This window comes from Sinocyclocheilus anshuiensis, unplaced genomic scaffold (genome assembly GCF_001515605.1).
Source record: "Sinocyclocheilus anshuiensis isolate Anshui unplaced genomic scaffold, SAMN03320099.WGS_v1.1 scaffold623, whole genome shotgun sequence".
NCBI classification, from domain to species: domain Eukaryota; kingdom Metazoa; phylum Chordata; class Actinopteri; order Cypriniformes; family Cyprinidae; genus Sinocyclocheilus; species Sinocyclocheilus anshuiensis.
The window spans coordinates 1,365,454-1,380,464 of record NW_015548226.1 but is presented as its reverse complement, the minus strand read 5'-3'; the positions used below and the strand labels follow the sequence as shown (position 1 = coordinate 1,380,464).

The window sequence follows — 15,011 nt, the reverse complement described above, 5'->3', positions numbered from 1 at the left end:
CGGCGCAGTACCAAGAGTGTCCTCTAGAAGAAATTGGTTCTCCATTCGTGTCCAATGATTCCAGTCATTTTAAATCACCTTTTCAAATCTTTTAGATTTTTTTTTTTTTTCACACAAGTGCCAAAACCTTTACAAAGTTTTGTATCATTCTAAAGAAGTAAACAACAAAACATAACATTTTTAGTCAAAAATGACCAAAGAACACCAGAGGGTTAAATATACAGATTTGTATTTATTTATACACACATCTGCACCTTCAGCACTTACAGATCCGGTACTCTGTTGACCGATAGAGATAAGAGTTTCAAGTTGTACACCACCAGATTCTCCAGGTTAAAGATTAGGAGAATATTACCGCTGACGACTGTGGGAAAAACACAAACCAGAGCCACGCATACCAACCCTGTGAAGATTTCTCGCCCTGAGCAGGGACTTTCCCTTTTGGGAAACCAACAGCGTCTGCTTTGAGACTTTGCGTCTGTCCTGTTAAAGACCGCCAATGATGTGACTTCCAGAGGAAGATCGGTTTTGGACTGTGCAAATGTTGCAAGGCTGGATGATTGCTTTTGTTTCTCGATATTGTCTGCCAAACCGATTTGTTGAGCGCACAGTACACCATTCCCAGGACAGATCTGTCGTGGCTCACTGTTCTCAAACCCAGCCGTGTGAACGCCACAGCTGTTGGATGTTTTTTCCGAGTCAACCAGAGTTTGTGACATATGCATTAGCCCAGGGCCCAAAAAGTCCTTTTTCTCGCCCATCTGTGTGTTTTTAGACGAGTCAGGCAGTCTTCGGGACGCCTTTGTCCTGAACAGACGAAGGCTCCCCGTCAAGCTCAACAGGACCACCATAGAAGGAAGAACCCAGTAAAACTCATCAGTACAGGGAAGGCAGGTGAGAAGATGGCCACCTTTTCTTTGACAGGTTTCCACTGAGATCTGCTCCAGCATCCAGTCGTGGCTGCTGTAGATCCCGCTCATGCTCCATGCTAGAAAACATCCCAAGTAGCCAACTGTACTAGAGAGGGATTCACTTGCATCTCGTCCCTTTGTTCGCCCGCCTTGAGGACACAGCAGATCAACCAACAACTCCACAGCAATCAAAGGCGGCATCAGCAGCAACACAACTCCATAGGCCTTGCAAAGAAAGAGCAGAAATCGAAGGGCGATGACATCCGAAGACACGTAAAAAGGCATCAACCAGGACTCCATGAACCAGACGTAGAGCAAAAACACTGGAGGAACAGAAAAGAGGCATTAAAGGGAGTAGTTCACCCAATAAGGCCATCTAAGATGTAGATGATTTTTTTCATGAGTAGAACAGTAAAGAAGATTTTTAGCTGAAACCGTGGTCCTTGGTGATTCATAAAATGCAAGTCAATGGCTGCCCGTTTCTTTTTTGAAAATAATAATATAAAAATAAAATGAATACCCGTGGCTCCTGATGATATAATGAGGTCTTATGAAGGGAAACAATCAGTCTGTGTAAGAAACTGATTATTATTACCTGTTAATCAGAGCCTCAAGCAAACAGGGAAATCCAATTCTTTTCTGTGAACTGGTTCTTTTGTTTCCGTGAACTGGTTCAATTCACTAGTTCATTTACTTAAATACGCAAAGTATACGCAATTATATTATTAAAGGGATAGTTCACCCAAAAATGAAAATTCTGTCATTAATTACTCACCCTCATATCGTTCCAAACCCGTAAGACCGGCTTTGTTCATCTTCGGAACACAAATTAAGATATTTTGATGAAATTCGAGAGCTTTCTGACCCTCCATAGACAGCAAGGGTCCTACCACGTTCAAGGCCCAGAAAGGTACCAAGAACTTAGTCCATGTGACATCAGTGGTTCATCCATAATTTTATAAAGCTACAAGTATACTTTTTGTTGCACAAAAAACTAAAATAACGTCATTCAACAATTATTTTTCTCCACGTCACCCTAGCACCATTTTGGAGAGTACCACAACGTATGTGCGTGGTTTCCTCTGATCGTAAACAAGGCGCAGCGCATGCGTGTTCAATGTCAGCAGCACCACGTGCATGCTTTGTTTATGCGTAGATCAAAGCACGCGCATGTGCGAAAAAGTCAGTTTTGATTGAGTAACTTGTCGATCTGTGCTGCCCGAGCCATGACCGGTTTCGTTCAGTCCAATTTGGTGAACTGATTCAACTAGTTCACTAAAAAGAACCGGTTCAAAATAATGATTCGCTCGTGAACCAGACATCACTCCGGACCGTTTACCTGAGGATCTGGATTACAGACAATGTTGTAAATAATATTCAGTTTCTTGCACAGACCGATCGTTTCGCTTCATAAGACCTCATTATATTGTCCGAAGCCACAAGTATTAATTATGTGTTCCTTGATATGCTTTTTTTATTCTCAAAAACAGGCAGCTGCCTGACTTGCATTTTATGAATCAACAAGGGCCACAGTTTTAGCTAAAAATCTTCTTTACTGTTCTACATCTTGGGTGGCCTGAGAGTGAGTAAATTAGCAGCAAATGTTAATTTTTGGGTGAGGTGTCTCTTTAAACTGGTGAATTAAGTGGAGAATGTGGACAAGGTTTGTGGGCCTGCTTACCAGTGACAGCGAGGTCTGTAAATAACAGCAGGCAGCTGCAGCACAGACTGACCGCAGTGATGGTGTGTGTGATTACAGACGAACACAACAGCATGCTGCTCATCAGTTTGCACACACACAGACGCAGCGTAACACCCAGAACACCCTCCATCTTCACACTTAGAAGAGACATTAAAAATACAGTGTCACTTGATGTTTCATGTCACTTGAGATTGTGGTGCACAATTTCTGGAAGGAAGCTGATGATAATAAATGCACAAGATGTGAAAGTCAGATGATGTTCACGCCCCAAGATTCATTTAAAGACAATAATAAAATCAGACTTGACTATTATTATATTATTAGAGATTATTTTCTTAAAACACGTTCCTGGTCTTATTGTGGATTATTCTTATAAGTGTCTTTTATTTTCTTTTTATTTTAATCTCCTCCTGTGTGTAATGTTTCATTAGCTTGTTTTACTTCTGTAATATCTTTCCATTTTGGCTGAATCATTTTGGTTTTAAATGCCCATGTTTCATAATCCAATCCAAAATTTCCAATTGCTAAAATGCTATTTTATTATTATTTTTATTTATTATTATATATATTTATTATATTATTATATTATTATTATATAAAAATCACATTTCTGGTCAAAGTGTAGTGAATGCCATATCATGTCAACTTATTGATGCTGATTTTCAAGAGCCTCAGGCTAATGAAGATATAAAAAGAGGCTGCATTTAGTAAAATCTGTTTTAAATTGATCACAAAAAAGTCACATTTACACTTTAAAAACATTTTTAGTAAATTAGTTCTAGTATCTATCTATCTATCTATCTATAAAGGTACTATTTAACAAAGGTGTTAGGTAATGAACCATTTTTTTCTGAAAATATATATTTTTAAAGATATACATGTCACTTCATAACTTAATTTGTGTCTGATGCAGCAAAAAGCATGATATTTTAATTTGATCCGCCCAACAACAGTGTAGAGTCTTCAATTATGTAATAATAGTATTCAGTAAAGGAGTTAATTCTCTACTCTCTTTTTTTATATTAAACATATATGGGCCATTCTACAGAATTTGGTCCAAAGTCAGAGTTGAAAACGTCTTGAAAAAAATGCCTTTTTCCCCAAAAAATTTTGTGTGTGCAAATTGTAAAAATATCCAAGGTATTTTCAGAAAGTTTTGGAATATTTGTCCTCTGCCCAAATTTGTCACTACCGAAACACAGTAATATTCCTGAATATGTATATGGATATATATCCTGAATATATCCATAAATGTAGGGGTGTAGTTCATTTCAGTCTCAGCCAATGGACTAAAGCATGCACTGTTTCGGTAGTGACATGGAAAATGCGGGACACATTTTTTTTTTTTACATAAAGTTTCATAATTTACAAAGAAAATATAAAATATTTTTTTGAACTCAAAAAGATACTTTTAAAAACAACAATGGAAAAAAATAAATAAATTATTTCAATATCATTTTCATAAATTGAAATTTAGGGGTTAGTGTTCGGGACAGCCACCTCCCAATTGAAAGTACCCAATAAATGATGATTTTATATATATTAAGCTTACTAATATTTTATATATTAATGTGGGTTTCAATAGATAATAGAAGGATCTTAGTAAACATCTAAGATTTGACTATTTAAATGCTTTTTAAATGTGTTGTTGTGCTGTCAATTTGTTGATTGTATCATGTAATCATGCATTTGTTTCTAGCTTATCTAGATTGTTTCTAGTCTAGCATTGCACTGAGCATTTAAAAAAAAAAAAATTTTAAATCTGAGTTATACATAAGCTTTTTAAAGAGTTTGCCACTCCATCCACTACTCAAGGTATATTCTCATGAAAATTCAAATCAACAGCATTTTGCATTTGGTCATAATTACAGGGCCAGCACAACCCGATGGACTCACCAGAAACTAGAGATGGAAGGATGTGACCTCAGACATCTGAGGAGCTGCAGGTCCAAGCACAGACAGATCCTGAGCACACCAGCAGTCAGTCATGCAGCCTATGTCCACTCGTCTTTCTGACTTCTCAATGAGTGTTTGTGTGCATTTCTCCTCCCCCTCCCCCAGTGGGACGTGTCTAAACATTCACGCTTTTTTGTGATGTTGCCTAGACTCAAAGCACGTGTCTGTGTGGAGGGAGTGTCGGTGTTTGGCTACAGAAACCCGTCCATCTGCTTCCTCCACGACCACAGGTGTTCAGACGTGCGCATGCGACTTTCCTGATGTAGTTCTCGTGTCTCTGGTGACACGCAGCACGCTTCGGTGAGCTTTATTTGACTGATGTTTGTGGATCCACGCAGCCGCTACAGTCAGACCGAAGAGGACTGAGCGCGTGCTGCCATCTATCGTTCAGCTGAGAGAACGCGTAGAACGCAAACCGACGAAGATCGAAGACTAAACAAACGAGCAAAGATACAATACTAAGGAAATTGTCCTTAAGCAGTATTTCACCTGTTATTAATCAAATAAAATGTTGTATCTTTTATTTTGGTTTATTTTAATTCGAGTTGTTTTGTGTTTTTCTTTTTGTTAGTAATTTTAAAAATGTTCATATAGTTTTTATTCATTTTTATTTTAGTTTTAGTTATTTAATGTCAAGTTAAAGAAAATAGAAATGTGAAATATTGGCAACTAGCTGAAATAAAATAGGTTTAAGTTTTTTTCTGTTTTATTTTGTTTCAGTTAAAGTTTATTTTATTTCAAGTAACATAAGGTTTTTTATGGTTTTTGTTTAGTTAACTATACCAACCCTATCAGAAACGATCAGTGTTGGGGAAAGTTACTTTTAAAAGTAATGCATTACAATATTGCGTTACTGCATAAAAAAGTAACTAATTACGGTACTTAAATACATAAAGGATATTTGTGTTGTTTAACATTTAATTATTGCAGGTTTGCGTCATATTCTGAGTTGCATAATTTTTATTCATTTTGAGGAATAGTGAATCTGTGTTGTTTTTTTTTGTGAGTGAGATGAATTAATGCATATTCATATTTATTTACTAAAGTAGCATCTTCTGATTTCTCTCAACATGGGGACAGGAGAGCTGTCAATCAATCAATTGGAAAAAAAAAAGTAACTTGCGTTACTTGTTTGAAAAAGTAACTCAGATATTCTCTTGTAAATTAAAAAGTAATGCGTTACTTTACTAGTTACTTGAAAAAAGTAATCTGATTACATAACTCGCGTTACTTGTAATTCCCCCAACACTGGAAACGATTATGTCTATATAGCCTAGTTATTATTATTATTATTTTATTTTAGTACATCAAATTAAACCAAATAGAAGGGAGCAATGTTGCTTTGGCAACCAGCTGAAATAAAATAAGTTTTTTTAATATATATTTTATTTCAGTTAAAGTTTATTTTATTTCAAGTAATGAAAGTTTTTTTATGGTTTTAGTTTTTGGTAAGTATAATACTTCAGCTCAGAAATTAATCTCCATGTAGTTTTTTTCATTTTAGTTTTAGTTATTTTAGTACATCAAGTTAACACTAAAGCTGAAATATGTTTTTGATGTTTTGTTTTATTTTATTTCAAGTAACAAAATGCTTTAACTACAATAACCCTGATCAGAAATAACATTTACTTTACATAATTAACAGGGAATATGTATGAACTATTAGACACAAACATATTATAATACTAATAATAATATACTTGAAGACTTCTACACGTGTCTCTCTGCAGTTTGTGTATTGTATTGTTAATATTGTAAACATAGCCAACCAGTCGATGTCAACAAGGTTAACAATGTAAAACGATTTGTGTTATTCAGCTTTATAAACCTTTTAATTTAAAGCCTTATGCTTAAATTATTTAAATTTGTTTTGTAGACACTTACAGGTAAAGTTCACTAACGATAAATTATATACAGTATATATATAACAATATTTTTCCCCCTTTCATAATTTTAAGGTCACTCATAATTCCTATACTTCAATTTGTGGTATTTCATAGTTCTGATGACTGTATTTAGATGTTGAAAATGATAAATAATAACTAGACTGGTTGTATTAGTATATATTTATATTGTTTTTTGTTTGCACATGTATTACTATTCTATTCTATTCTATTCTGTTCTATTCCTATCAACATCCAACCTACTGTTTACATTCCATGAGACACAGAGGTAGGCTATAAATGGATGTTATGCAATTCCTCAGTGCTGTTACAAAACAATTTCTTATTTCAAATGGCTTTTTATTACAAAACGCCTGTTACAGTATCTATTCTTTCTATGATCTTTTCTGAATCGCTCCATATCTCCGAGTCTGCTCTTTTGAGCTCCCTATCGTTGAAATCAGTTCTCTGACTTCTCATAGGACATTACAGTAACACAAAATGTTAAATAGTCCTGATTTTGAACGATTATTTGAATGTGGCAAGCTCTTATGTATATTTGATCATCTATGATTTCGCTGTTGTAGCGCTGTGCCTGCAGCACCCAGAAGTGAACGGCAGGCGACCCGGAAGGTCTGAAGTCCCTCTGAAGGCAAAGCCCAAAGAACATCTGAACCTTTCATTAAATCGAATAAATCCACCGTCGAGGTGTGCAAGGTATGTCTGTCGCGCTCTTTTCATCTTCACGATCGCATAGAATTTTTTGGGACATTTGCATGATGCGTTGAAGCGAAGCTAGCTGGCATTCGAGTGAGCAAAAAGTTCAAATAAAAAAAAATAAATTATAAAAAGCAGACGCATGTTGCAACAATGTTGCATCTGCACGCTCCTGCATAATTGCGTCACGATAGAAATGTTACATTTTCGCTGGAGATGCGCGTCTGTTTCCATCTGCGTGATTTGTTCGCATCGCATGATTGTTGAAGGAAGTCTCCCGTTTTTTTTTCCCTGTCTTTTTTTTTCTCTCCTCCAGCCGGGCTATTCAAACCTGCAGGTCTAAGTAAACAATCATTCGTGCACTTAATACAAATAATGCGGCGTTTTACTCGTCGCTCTTTTCATCTGAATTCACACGATTTATTTTTGTGGCTACATTTTTTGGGATCTGCAGAATATGGCGCCCTGTCCTTATAAAAATAAGACTGGCTGCCATTTTTGTTTTCCTTTTGTCTGCAATTTTGAATAAAACTGTCTGAGAATGTGGGAGAGGCAGACGCCGGGGACCTGGTCTTTCAGAAGCCACGAAACGTTATTTTGCGAGCGTTTTGAATTTGACGTTTGATCAAAAGCGACGTGCTTTAATTGAGAATCATTTCAAGGATGCCGATAGAATAAAAGAAGAAGTTGAGTAAGTTTTACCTCAGTTTATATCAAAGCCTCTGAGACGTGTCATTCTTCGCCAAAATGTTGATTTGATATTTACATGTCGTTTAAAGCTGCTGGGTGGTTGTTATTAGCGTTTTAAATGTTGTTAGGCAGCCTGTCGCTCACAGACTTGAACCTCAGCGTCATTTAAATGTGAAGAAACGACGAAATCGGTAGAATTCTTTGTAGATTTGATTATAAAATGAAGCTTACACTATTGTAGCGTGAAACTGTATTTGCTTTTGCACCTTTTTGTCAGATGAATGTACATCTAACTGGTACATGTTTATTTTGGAACATTATGGTATTACCATGGTATTCTTGGAAGTAGCCTACTTTTGAGTGCTATGAAAATATTGGACGTGAATTTCAGTGCTTTTAGTTAATGGCATTTCATAATAATTTGTGACCCTGGAACACAAAACCAGTCAACATTTTTTTAAATTGAGATTTGTACATCATCTGAAAGCTGAATAAATAAGCTTTCCATGGATGTATGATTTGTTAGGAGAGGACAATATTTGGCCGAGATACAACTAGCTATATGAATATCTGGGGGGTGCAACAAAAAAATCAAAATATTGAGAAAATCACCTTTGAAGTTGTCAAAACTTAATTAAGTTTTGATATATTTATGGTAGGAAATTTACAAAATATCTTCAAGGAACATGATCTTTACTTAATATCCTAATGATTTTTGGCATAAAAGGAAAAATCGATAATTTTGACCCATACAATGTATTGTTGGCTTTTGCTACAAATGACTGAAGACTGGTTTTGTGGTCCAGGGTCACATTTGATATACTCTGCAGTCTGCACAGTGTTTACATATAAACTCTTTTGCATTTGAAACCTTGGTGTTTCCGGTCTTTTAAAAATCGCTTGTAAATTTCTCGTTATGCTAGGCTATATTATCACCAAATCTTGGATGCAGCCGTTTTGTCAACTTTTTTTTTTCTTTCATTTTAGCACAGGTTTTGTTTCTTTGGAACTCATAGGCCTCATTTATCTAAGCTTATGTACCTTGTTTTTAAATTTAAAAAAGCATTATATGTGGATCATTTTGGTAATGTTCACTCAAAAACTGAGGTGAAAAAAAAAAACCTGTGGTAACTGAATTAAAACAAGTTGATTAAAATATTGAATCCAGTATTTGGTGATAATATAGCATAACAAGATATTTATAAGCTATTCTTTGTAGGCCAGTCGTTTTTGACTGGGGGCACCACAACAACAAGGTAGAAAAAATCCCAGAAAAGTACAAAAATATATATTTTTTAAATTGGAGAAGTTGTCAAAGTCAGTAGGCATGCTGAGGCTTTATTCAAATGTGATAACATTATCCAGCATTTACAAGGAAAAGAAGATCCTTTCTGGGTTAAAATGACCAGAACGCAACAGGAAAGGATTCCTTGAAGTGGTTGTATTGAACAAACAGGACAATGACATTTCATCTTTCCACACTTTTAATTATTACCTTTACCCATCTGGACCTTTAGAAACGGTTCCATACGGTGTGATTACTTTAGACGTATCGTTTTCTTGCATTATGTCCATGACACTGTGCTATGAATGTTTTGGCAGTGCTTATGGGTCTTGAGAGTGTTTGACTAAAGGGCCTTGCAGAGAAATTCATTAAGCGGAGCCAAAAATAATAAAAGCGATATGTCCAAATATATGAGCCCAGACCCCGCTGAATATTTCCTTAATGATGCTGAAAGGGTGTCTGTTTCACTTCCTGCTAAAACTGTGGGGTAGAGTTTTCACTTTTCCATATGAATCTGCCACATTTACATATGCATTTGACATTTTCAGGTTTTAACATTTAAATGCTCAAATATTGTCATTTTTATTTTCTCTTTATGACTTTACAGTCAGCTTTGCTTTTAAATAGTGCTTTCTGCTTGTAAAACGTGTGATAAGACCAATATAATTTGAAGACGTTTGCACCATCACAGCAAATTATTTTTTTTATTTTGCTATTACAAGGCCAGCAATGCAACAAGCAATATTCAAAGTGTTATGCTTTAGGAAGATGCAATTTGTTTGATTTTCCCAACGGGCGTCATGTTGAGTTTGGCAATATTGAGCAATCTGCTGTGGGTGTGTGAACTGTGTATGAACAAACAGCATGAGTTTGCTTGAAATGCTTGTTCTGTGTTGTATCTTATTCATATCACTGTGTCGTGAATAATGCTAAGTAATGTGCTGATGGGCACAGTCTGCAATTAATAAGAGTATTAGTGCAAGACTTAAGCCAACAGCAAAAGCCTCTGAACAATGGCTGTCATTTCATATCACTTTAATTAAGCTTTACTGTAACTCTGTAAATAAAGCTGTACATGATCCCAGTGGTTGATTCCCTAAGAACACCTTTTAATGTTCAAATTAATCCTAAAATGTCCTTAATGTACTTTTCTGGCCATATTTCTAATGATTCACAAGTGTATGTTGTTTTAAAGAAAACTGCTCCGTTAAAGTTCATGCAAAAATGAACATTTGCTGAAAATGTACTCACTCTCAGGTCATCCAAGATGTAGATGAGTTTGCTTCTTCATCAGAACAGATTTGGAGAAATGTAGCATTATATCACTTCCTCACCAATGGATCCTCTGCAGTGAATGGGTGCCGTCAGAATGAGAGTCCAAACAGCTGACGAAACAACTCTCATTCTGACGGCACCCATTCACTGCAGAGGATCCATTGGTGAGGAAGTGATGTAATGCTACGTTTCTCTAAATCTGTTTCCATGAAGAAACAAACTCATCTACATCTTGGGTGGCCTGAGGGAGAGTAAGTATTCAGAAAATTTTCACATTTGGGTGAACTATTTCTTTAAGTCCCAGCATTTTGTTTTTCGGTATCCTTGAGTATTGTCTTGAACATCCTGTTCTATATGTCATACATACAGTATCACTTTATGGAAGTTAAATGGGTTGTGAATGTTGTTGCTGAACTAATATACTGCACTAAGTTGCAAAATAATTTAAGTCATCTTCTCGGATTAGATCTGCATTTCAAATCAGTAAATAATCATGGGAGGTCAGTATTAATTTATGCAGTACATTTTTTTTTTTCAGTTTCTTTCAGCTGCCTCTCTCTCATTCAGTCACATATGAGCTGAGAGCCTTCATTTTTGTGAACCGCCCAGCAGCCATAGTGTGATTTTTAAAGGCTATTACCTTTACCGTTTTGGGCCTAGTCAAACATTGCAACCTTCTGATCCTACTGCATCGTTTTCCCCCCAAAACTTTTAGTCATTATCAGTCATTATTGTCTTCTGATCTTTTAATCTTTCAGCAACAAGTAATCAAATTAAATATGCATTCCTGAAAAGATCCATTTGGTTTGTTCTCAGCCTAGGATTGGTAAAATAAAAGCCACGTAACAATGAATGATGATAAAATAAAGCATCGTTAATCAACCATGACTGTGTGTGTTTCAGAATGGCAGAACCTCGATTTAATAATCCATACTTCTGGCCTCCTCCACCATCTATTCCTGGTCAGGTAAGGAAACAAACAAACATGCATCAATGGAGAGACTTCATTAATCCTTGTCGTTTATCTAAAACGTTTAGCATCAATAGTTTACTTTAGTTCAGCACTAGGCTTAATCTTTATTGTTTACTAGTTGTCTTAAGTAGGGCTGTCAAAATGGATGAAAAACTAAATTAGATTTTTTTACTTAAATATTATGTAATAACATAATTTCAGTTAGGGGGAAAAAAAGCTGTTGGCTTCTCTCCTGAGGCCACAAGAGGGCGCATTGAGCAAAATATTATGCATGTTTCTTCAAAGCATAATAAAATAACAGGACTATCTTTGAAAAAAGTGCATAATGTTTAAAATAATGTTTATAAACCATATATAATTAATAAAGTTGCATGTTAAGAATAAAATAAGAAACAAAACAGCATCATGCATGTATGTATAGTTTAATACAAAGGACTGAAAACCAATCACAAAGAGTACTTTCTTCATTTAAAAACTTGAGATGCAGTGGGATGGGGAAAAACCGCCATAAAGTCTTGAGACATGTTTTTTTAAAAGTTGAACTTACATTAATTTTACATAGCTTTCTAAACATGCGGCTCTCTTGTGCGAGACGCGAGTGCAGCGGTGATAGATGTCCCTCTAGAAAATGCGATAAATATGCGTTCTGTGTGAACGGCTTGGTTTCGGTTTTGACGTAAACAACATCTTCCCCGCATTGATTGTTCTCTTTTTCTGCAATATTTTGAATGAACAACGTAGCAGCGCCGCATCTAGTGGGTTCAAATGGACATGCTAACAAAAGCATTCAAATGCAACGACACTTACATCCGCCACTGATAAGGCTGCCTGACGCACAGCTAAAATTCGAATGCAACGTTTTTGCATTCGAATGCGGATTTTTATTTTAAATTCAAAGAATATTCGAAATTCGATTTTTGACAACCCTAGTCTTAAGTAGCAGATAAAGGCACCAGGATGCTAAAGTGTAGAGTTTAAAATACATCTTATCTTTTAAATGTTCTGTCAGATCTTTCTCTAGACCGTAAACGCTTTTAACCCTATAAAGCCTACTGTATCATATCAAATTTCTAAGGCCTCTAAATAATCAGCATACTGCCGAAAATGAGATTTTCTGACTTGTTTCACAAGTCAGGCTTTACAGGATTAAACGCATGTTCTTCTCATCATGTCAGTAGTTCAGAACCAGGAGGATTTGAACCATCTGCTTGTTCTAATCTCACTTTCCCCCTTTTTTCCCCAGTTGGATAACCTTGTGCTGATCAACAAGATCAAAGAACAGCTCATGGCGGAGAAAATCAGACCTCCACACCTGCCGCCCACTTCGGTTCCTTCCCAGCAGCCCTTGCTGGTGCCGCCCACGGCCACAGAAGGCGGGCAGCACAATATATCAACACCTAAGATGCAGCACATGCCAGGCCTCCACGCTCACAGCACCACCCAGCCCGACATCGCCCTACACGCTCGACCTGCCTCCAGCACTGTCGCAGGTACATTCTCCGCTGCATAGCACAGATCTGCTCACTAAGACACATGCATACTGCTAACTGTGCACATAATGTGGGCAGGTCGTATTCTGGGTGACGTAAACTTGAATCTGGACGATAAAACGGCTATTAAAGCAAGAGGATTGTGGGAAGACTGGCATTTGCGGCAAATCATAGACCAGCCATCCAGAGCAAATCATCTGTCAGGTACATGAATGCAAATATGTTCTTGCTTGCATTTAAAGAACAGTTCACCCTTAAATGAAAAAATGCTGAAAATTTGCTGACCCTCAGGCCATCCAAGATGTAGATGAGTTTATTTTTTCATCAGATTTGGAGAAATGTAGCATTACATCACTTGCTCACCAAAGGATCCTCTGCAGTGAAAGGGTGCCGTCAGAATGAGAGTCCAAACAGTTGATAAAAACATCACAATAATCCACATGTCTTCAGTCCTTCGATTAACATCTTGTGAAGCGAAACGCTGCGTGTTTTTAATAAACAAATTCATCAAGGCATTTTAACTTCTGGAAGAAATACTAGTTGTCTCATCTGAATGGGGAGAGAAATATGCACAGGTAAAGTGAATTGCTTATGGATTATTGTGATGTTTTTATCAGCTGTTTGAGCTCTGATTTTGACGGCACCCATTCACTGCAGAGGATCCATTGGTTCTAAAAATTCTCAAAATCGGTTTCCATGAAGAAACAAATTCTACATCTTGTATGGCCTGAGGGTGAGCAAATTATCGGCAAATTTCCATTTGTGGGTAAACTGTTCCTTAAAGTGAGGCTCATTTTCAGGACTGTCGCTGATGTCTTCTCGAACTGCCAACCACAACATGTCAGAGAGCGTGACGCCGAGCACCCCGACCACTCCAACCACCAGCAGTCAGACACGTCAGGGCGGCGCTCCTTCCCCAAACCTCATCTCAGGACTGACTGGCGGGCCAGGGATGGACTTTATCAAAAACAGCGGAGGACTGGCAGGACTGCTGGGTCCTCCTCCGAAGAGCATAGGACGAGGTCGCAAAAAGATCAAAGCTGAAAACCCCTCTGGGCCGCTCTTAGTCGTTCCCTACCCATTCCTGGCCTCTGGAGCTGACCAATCAACTGTTAGCATCACTGCCAAAGAGGGCAAAATCTACAGGTACAACTTCAGAAGATAACAATTTGTTTAAAGGGATAGTTCCCCCAAAAATGAAAATTCTGTCATTTATTACTCACCCTCATGTCGTTCTAAAGCCCTAAACACACTGCATGATTTTCGGCTGTCCCAGACGAAAGATTGGCATCGTGAAACGATCGTGCCGATTTCTGTGATCGTGGCTCCTAATCGGTGGTCCTGTGTCGTACAGTGAGAGAGGTTCAAAGACGGCCGTTGTCACGATCTTGCGACCAAAGATAGACTACGATACAGCATGATCATCGCACAGTGTGTTTGCTGGTACGATCCACGTTTAATGACCAACCAATAAAAATGCGACATGAAATCAACGCGACGTGGCGCTAAAACATAAAACTGCTTATCTCAAGCTCTTACACCTTCCTCTTTCACCGCTTCCACTTTTTTTTCAGCACACATAAAAAAATGCATCTGCTAAAGTGTGATTTATCATGCTTTTTGTTTACCACTTGCGCATGCTGATGACGTTTTAGTAACGTGCGTCGTATCGTACGAGTCAATAGATGTCATCAACGTTCAGTCTACACACACGTCGTAGCCAAGTTTATTAGATCCATGTCGCAAAGTGTGACATGCAATGATCTTATAGGATTGCTAAAATCGTGCAGTGTGTTTTGGGCTTAAGGGTTAGCTCACCCTGAGTCATTAATTACTCACCCTCAAGTTGTTCCAAACCCGTAAGACCTTTGTTCATCTTTGGAACACAAATAAAGATATTTTTGATGAAATCCGAGAGCTTTCTGACCCTCCATAGACAGCAACACAACTGACATGTTCACGACAGTAGACGTACTCCGTAGGCATTCTGACGTAGAACCTGGATGCGCTGCACCTTGTTTACAAGCAGAGGAATGCACGCATGTGTCGTGGTACTGTTGTGAACGTGCGTTGTCTGACACGGAAGAGAAGAAATTGTTGGATAAAGTCGTTATTTTTATTTTCTTTGC

At 37.3% G+C, this 15,011-nt stretch overlaps 2 protein-coding genes across 3 annotated transcripts in view; one reads left to right on the top strand and one right to left on the bottom strand.

Annotated features, from left to right (window-relative positions):
• Window positions 1-212: 212 nt before the first annotated feature.
• Window positions 213-4,955, bottom strand: LOC107654397 (uncharacterized). Its single transcript, XM_016441447.1, has 3 exons — window positions 4,510-4,955; window positions 2,593-2,750; window positions 213-1,234 (listed from the first exon to the last, which is right to left on the bottom strand). The coding sequence occupies exons 2-3, from the start codon at window positions 2,741-2,743 to the stop codon at window positions 264-266; spliced, it is 1,122 nt and encodes a 373-aa protein (XP_016296933.1). The 5' UTR covers window positions 2,744-2,750; window positions 4,510-4,955; the 3' UTR covers window positions 213-263.
• A 2,084-nt stretch (window positions 4,956-7,039) lies between these two features.
• The window catches only part of znf362a (zinc finger protein 362a), a 12,297-nt gene continuing 4,325 nt past the window's right edge, over window positions 7,040-15,011 (top strand). The window contains exons 1-5 of one of the 2 annotated variants that reach the window (XM_016441445.1): window positions 7,040-7,169; window positions 11,323-11,386; window positions 12,636-12,882; window positions 12,961-13,086; window positions 13,683-14,028. In XM_016441445.1, coding sequence (XP_016296931.1) covers window positions 11,324-11,386; window positions 12,636-12,882; window positions 12,961-13,086; window positions 13,683-14,028 — 782 coding nt within the window. In that variant the 5' untranslated portion in view covers window positions 7,040-7,169; window position 11,323. Of the gene's footprint in view, window positions 7,170-7,411; window positions 7,861-11,322; window positions 11,387-12,635; window positions 12,883-12,960; window positions 13,087-13,682; window positions 14,029-15,011 lie in introns of those variants that run through there. The other variant, XM_016441446.1, reaches the window with a different exon arrangement.

What these genes read in the sequence shown, in the direction of transcription:
- LOC107654397 (XM_016441447.1), bottom strand. Translation starts at nt 2,743, where the DNA reads ATGGAGGGTGTTCTGGGTGTTACGCTGCGTCTGTGTGTGTGCAAACTG. An exon ending in TACAGACCTCGCTGTCACTG is followed by an intron (nt 1,235 to 2,592) that starts GTAAGCAGGCCC and finishes CTGTTCCTCCAG; the next exon opens with TGTTTTTGCTCTACGTCTGG.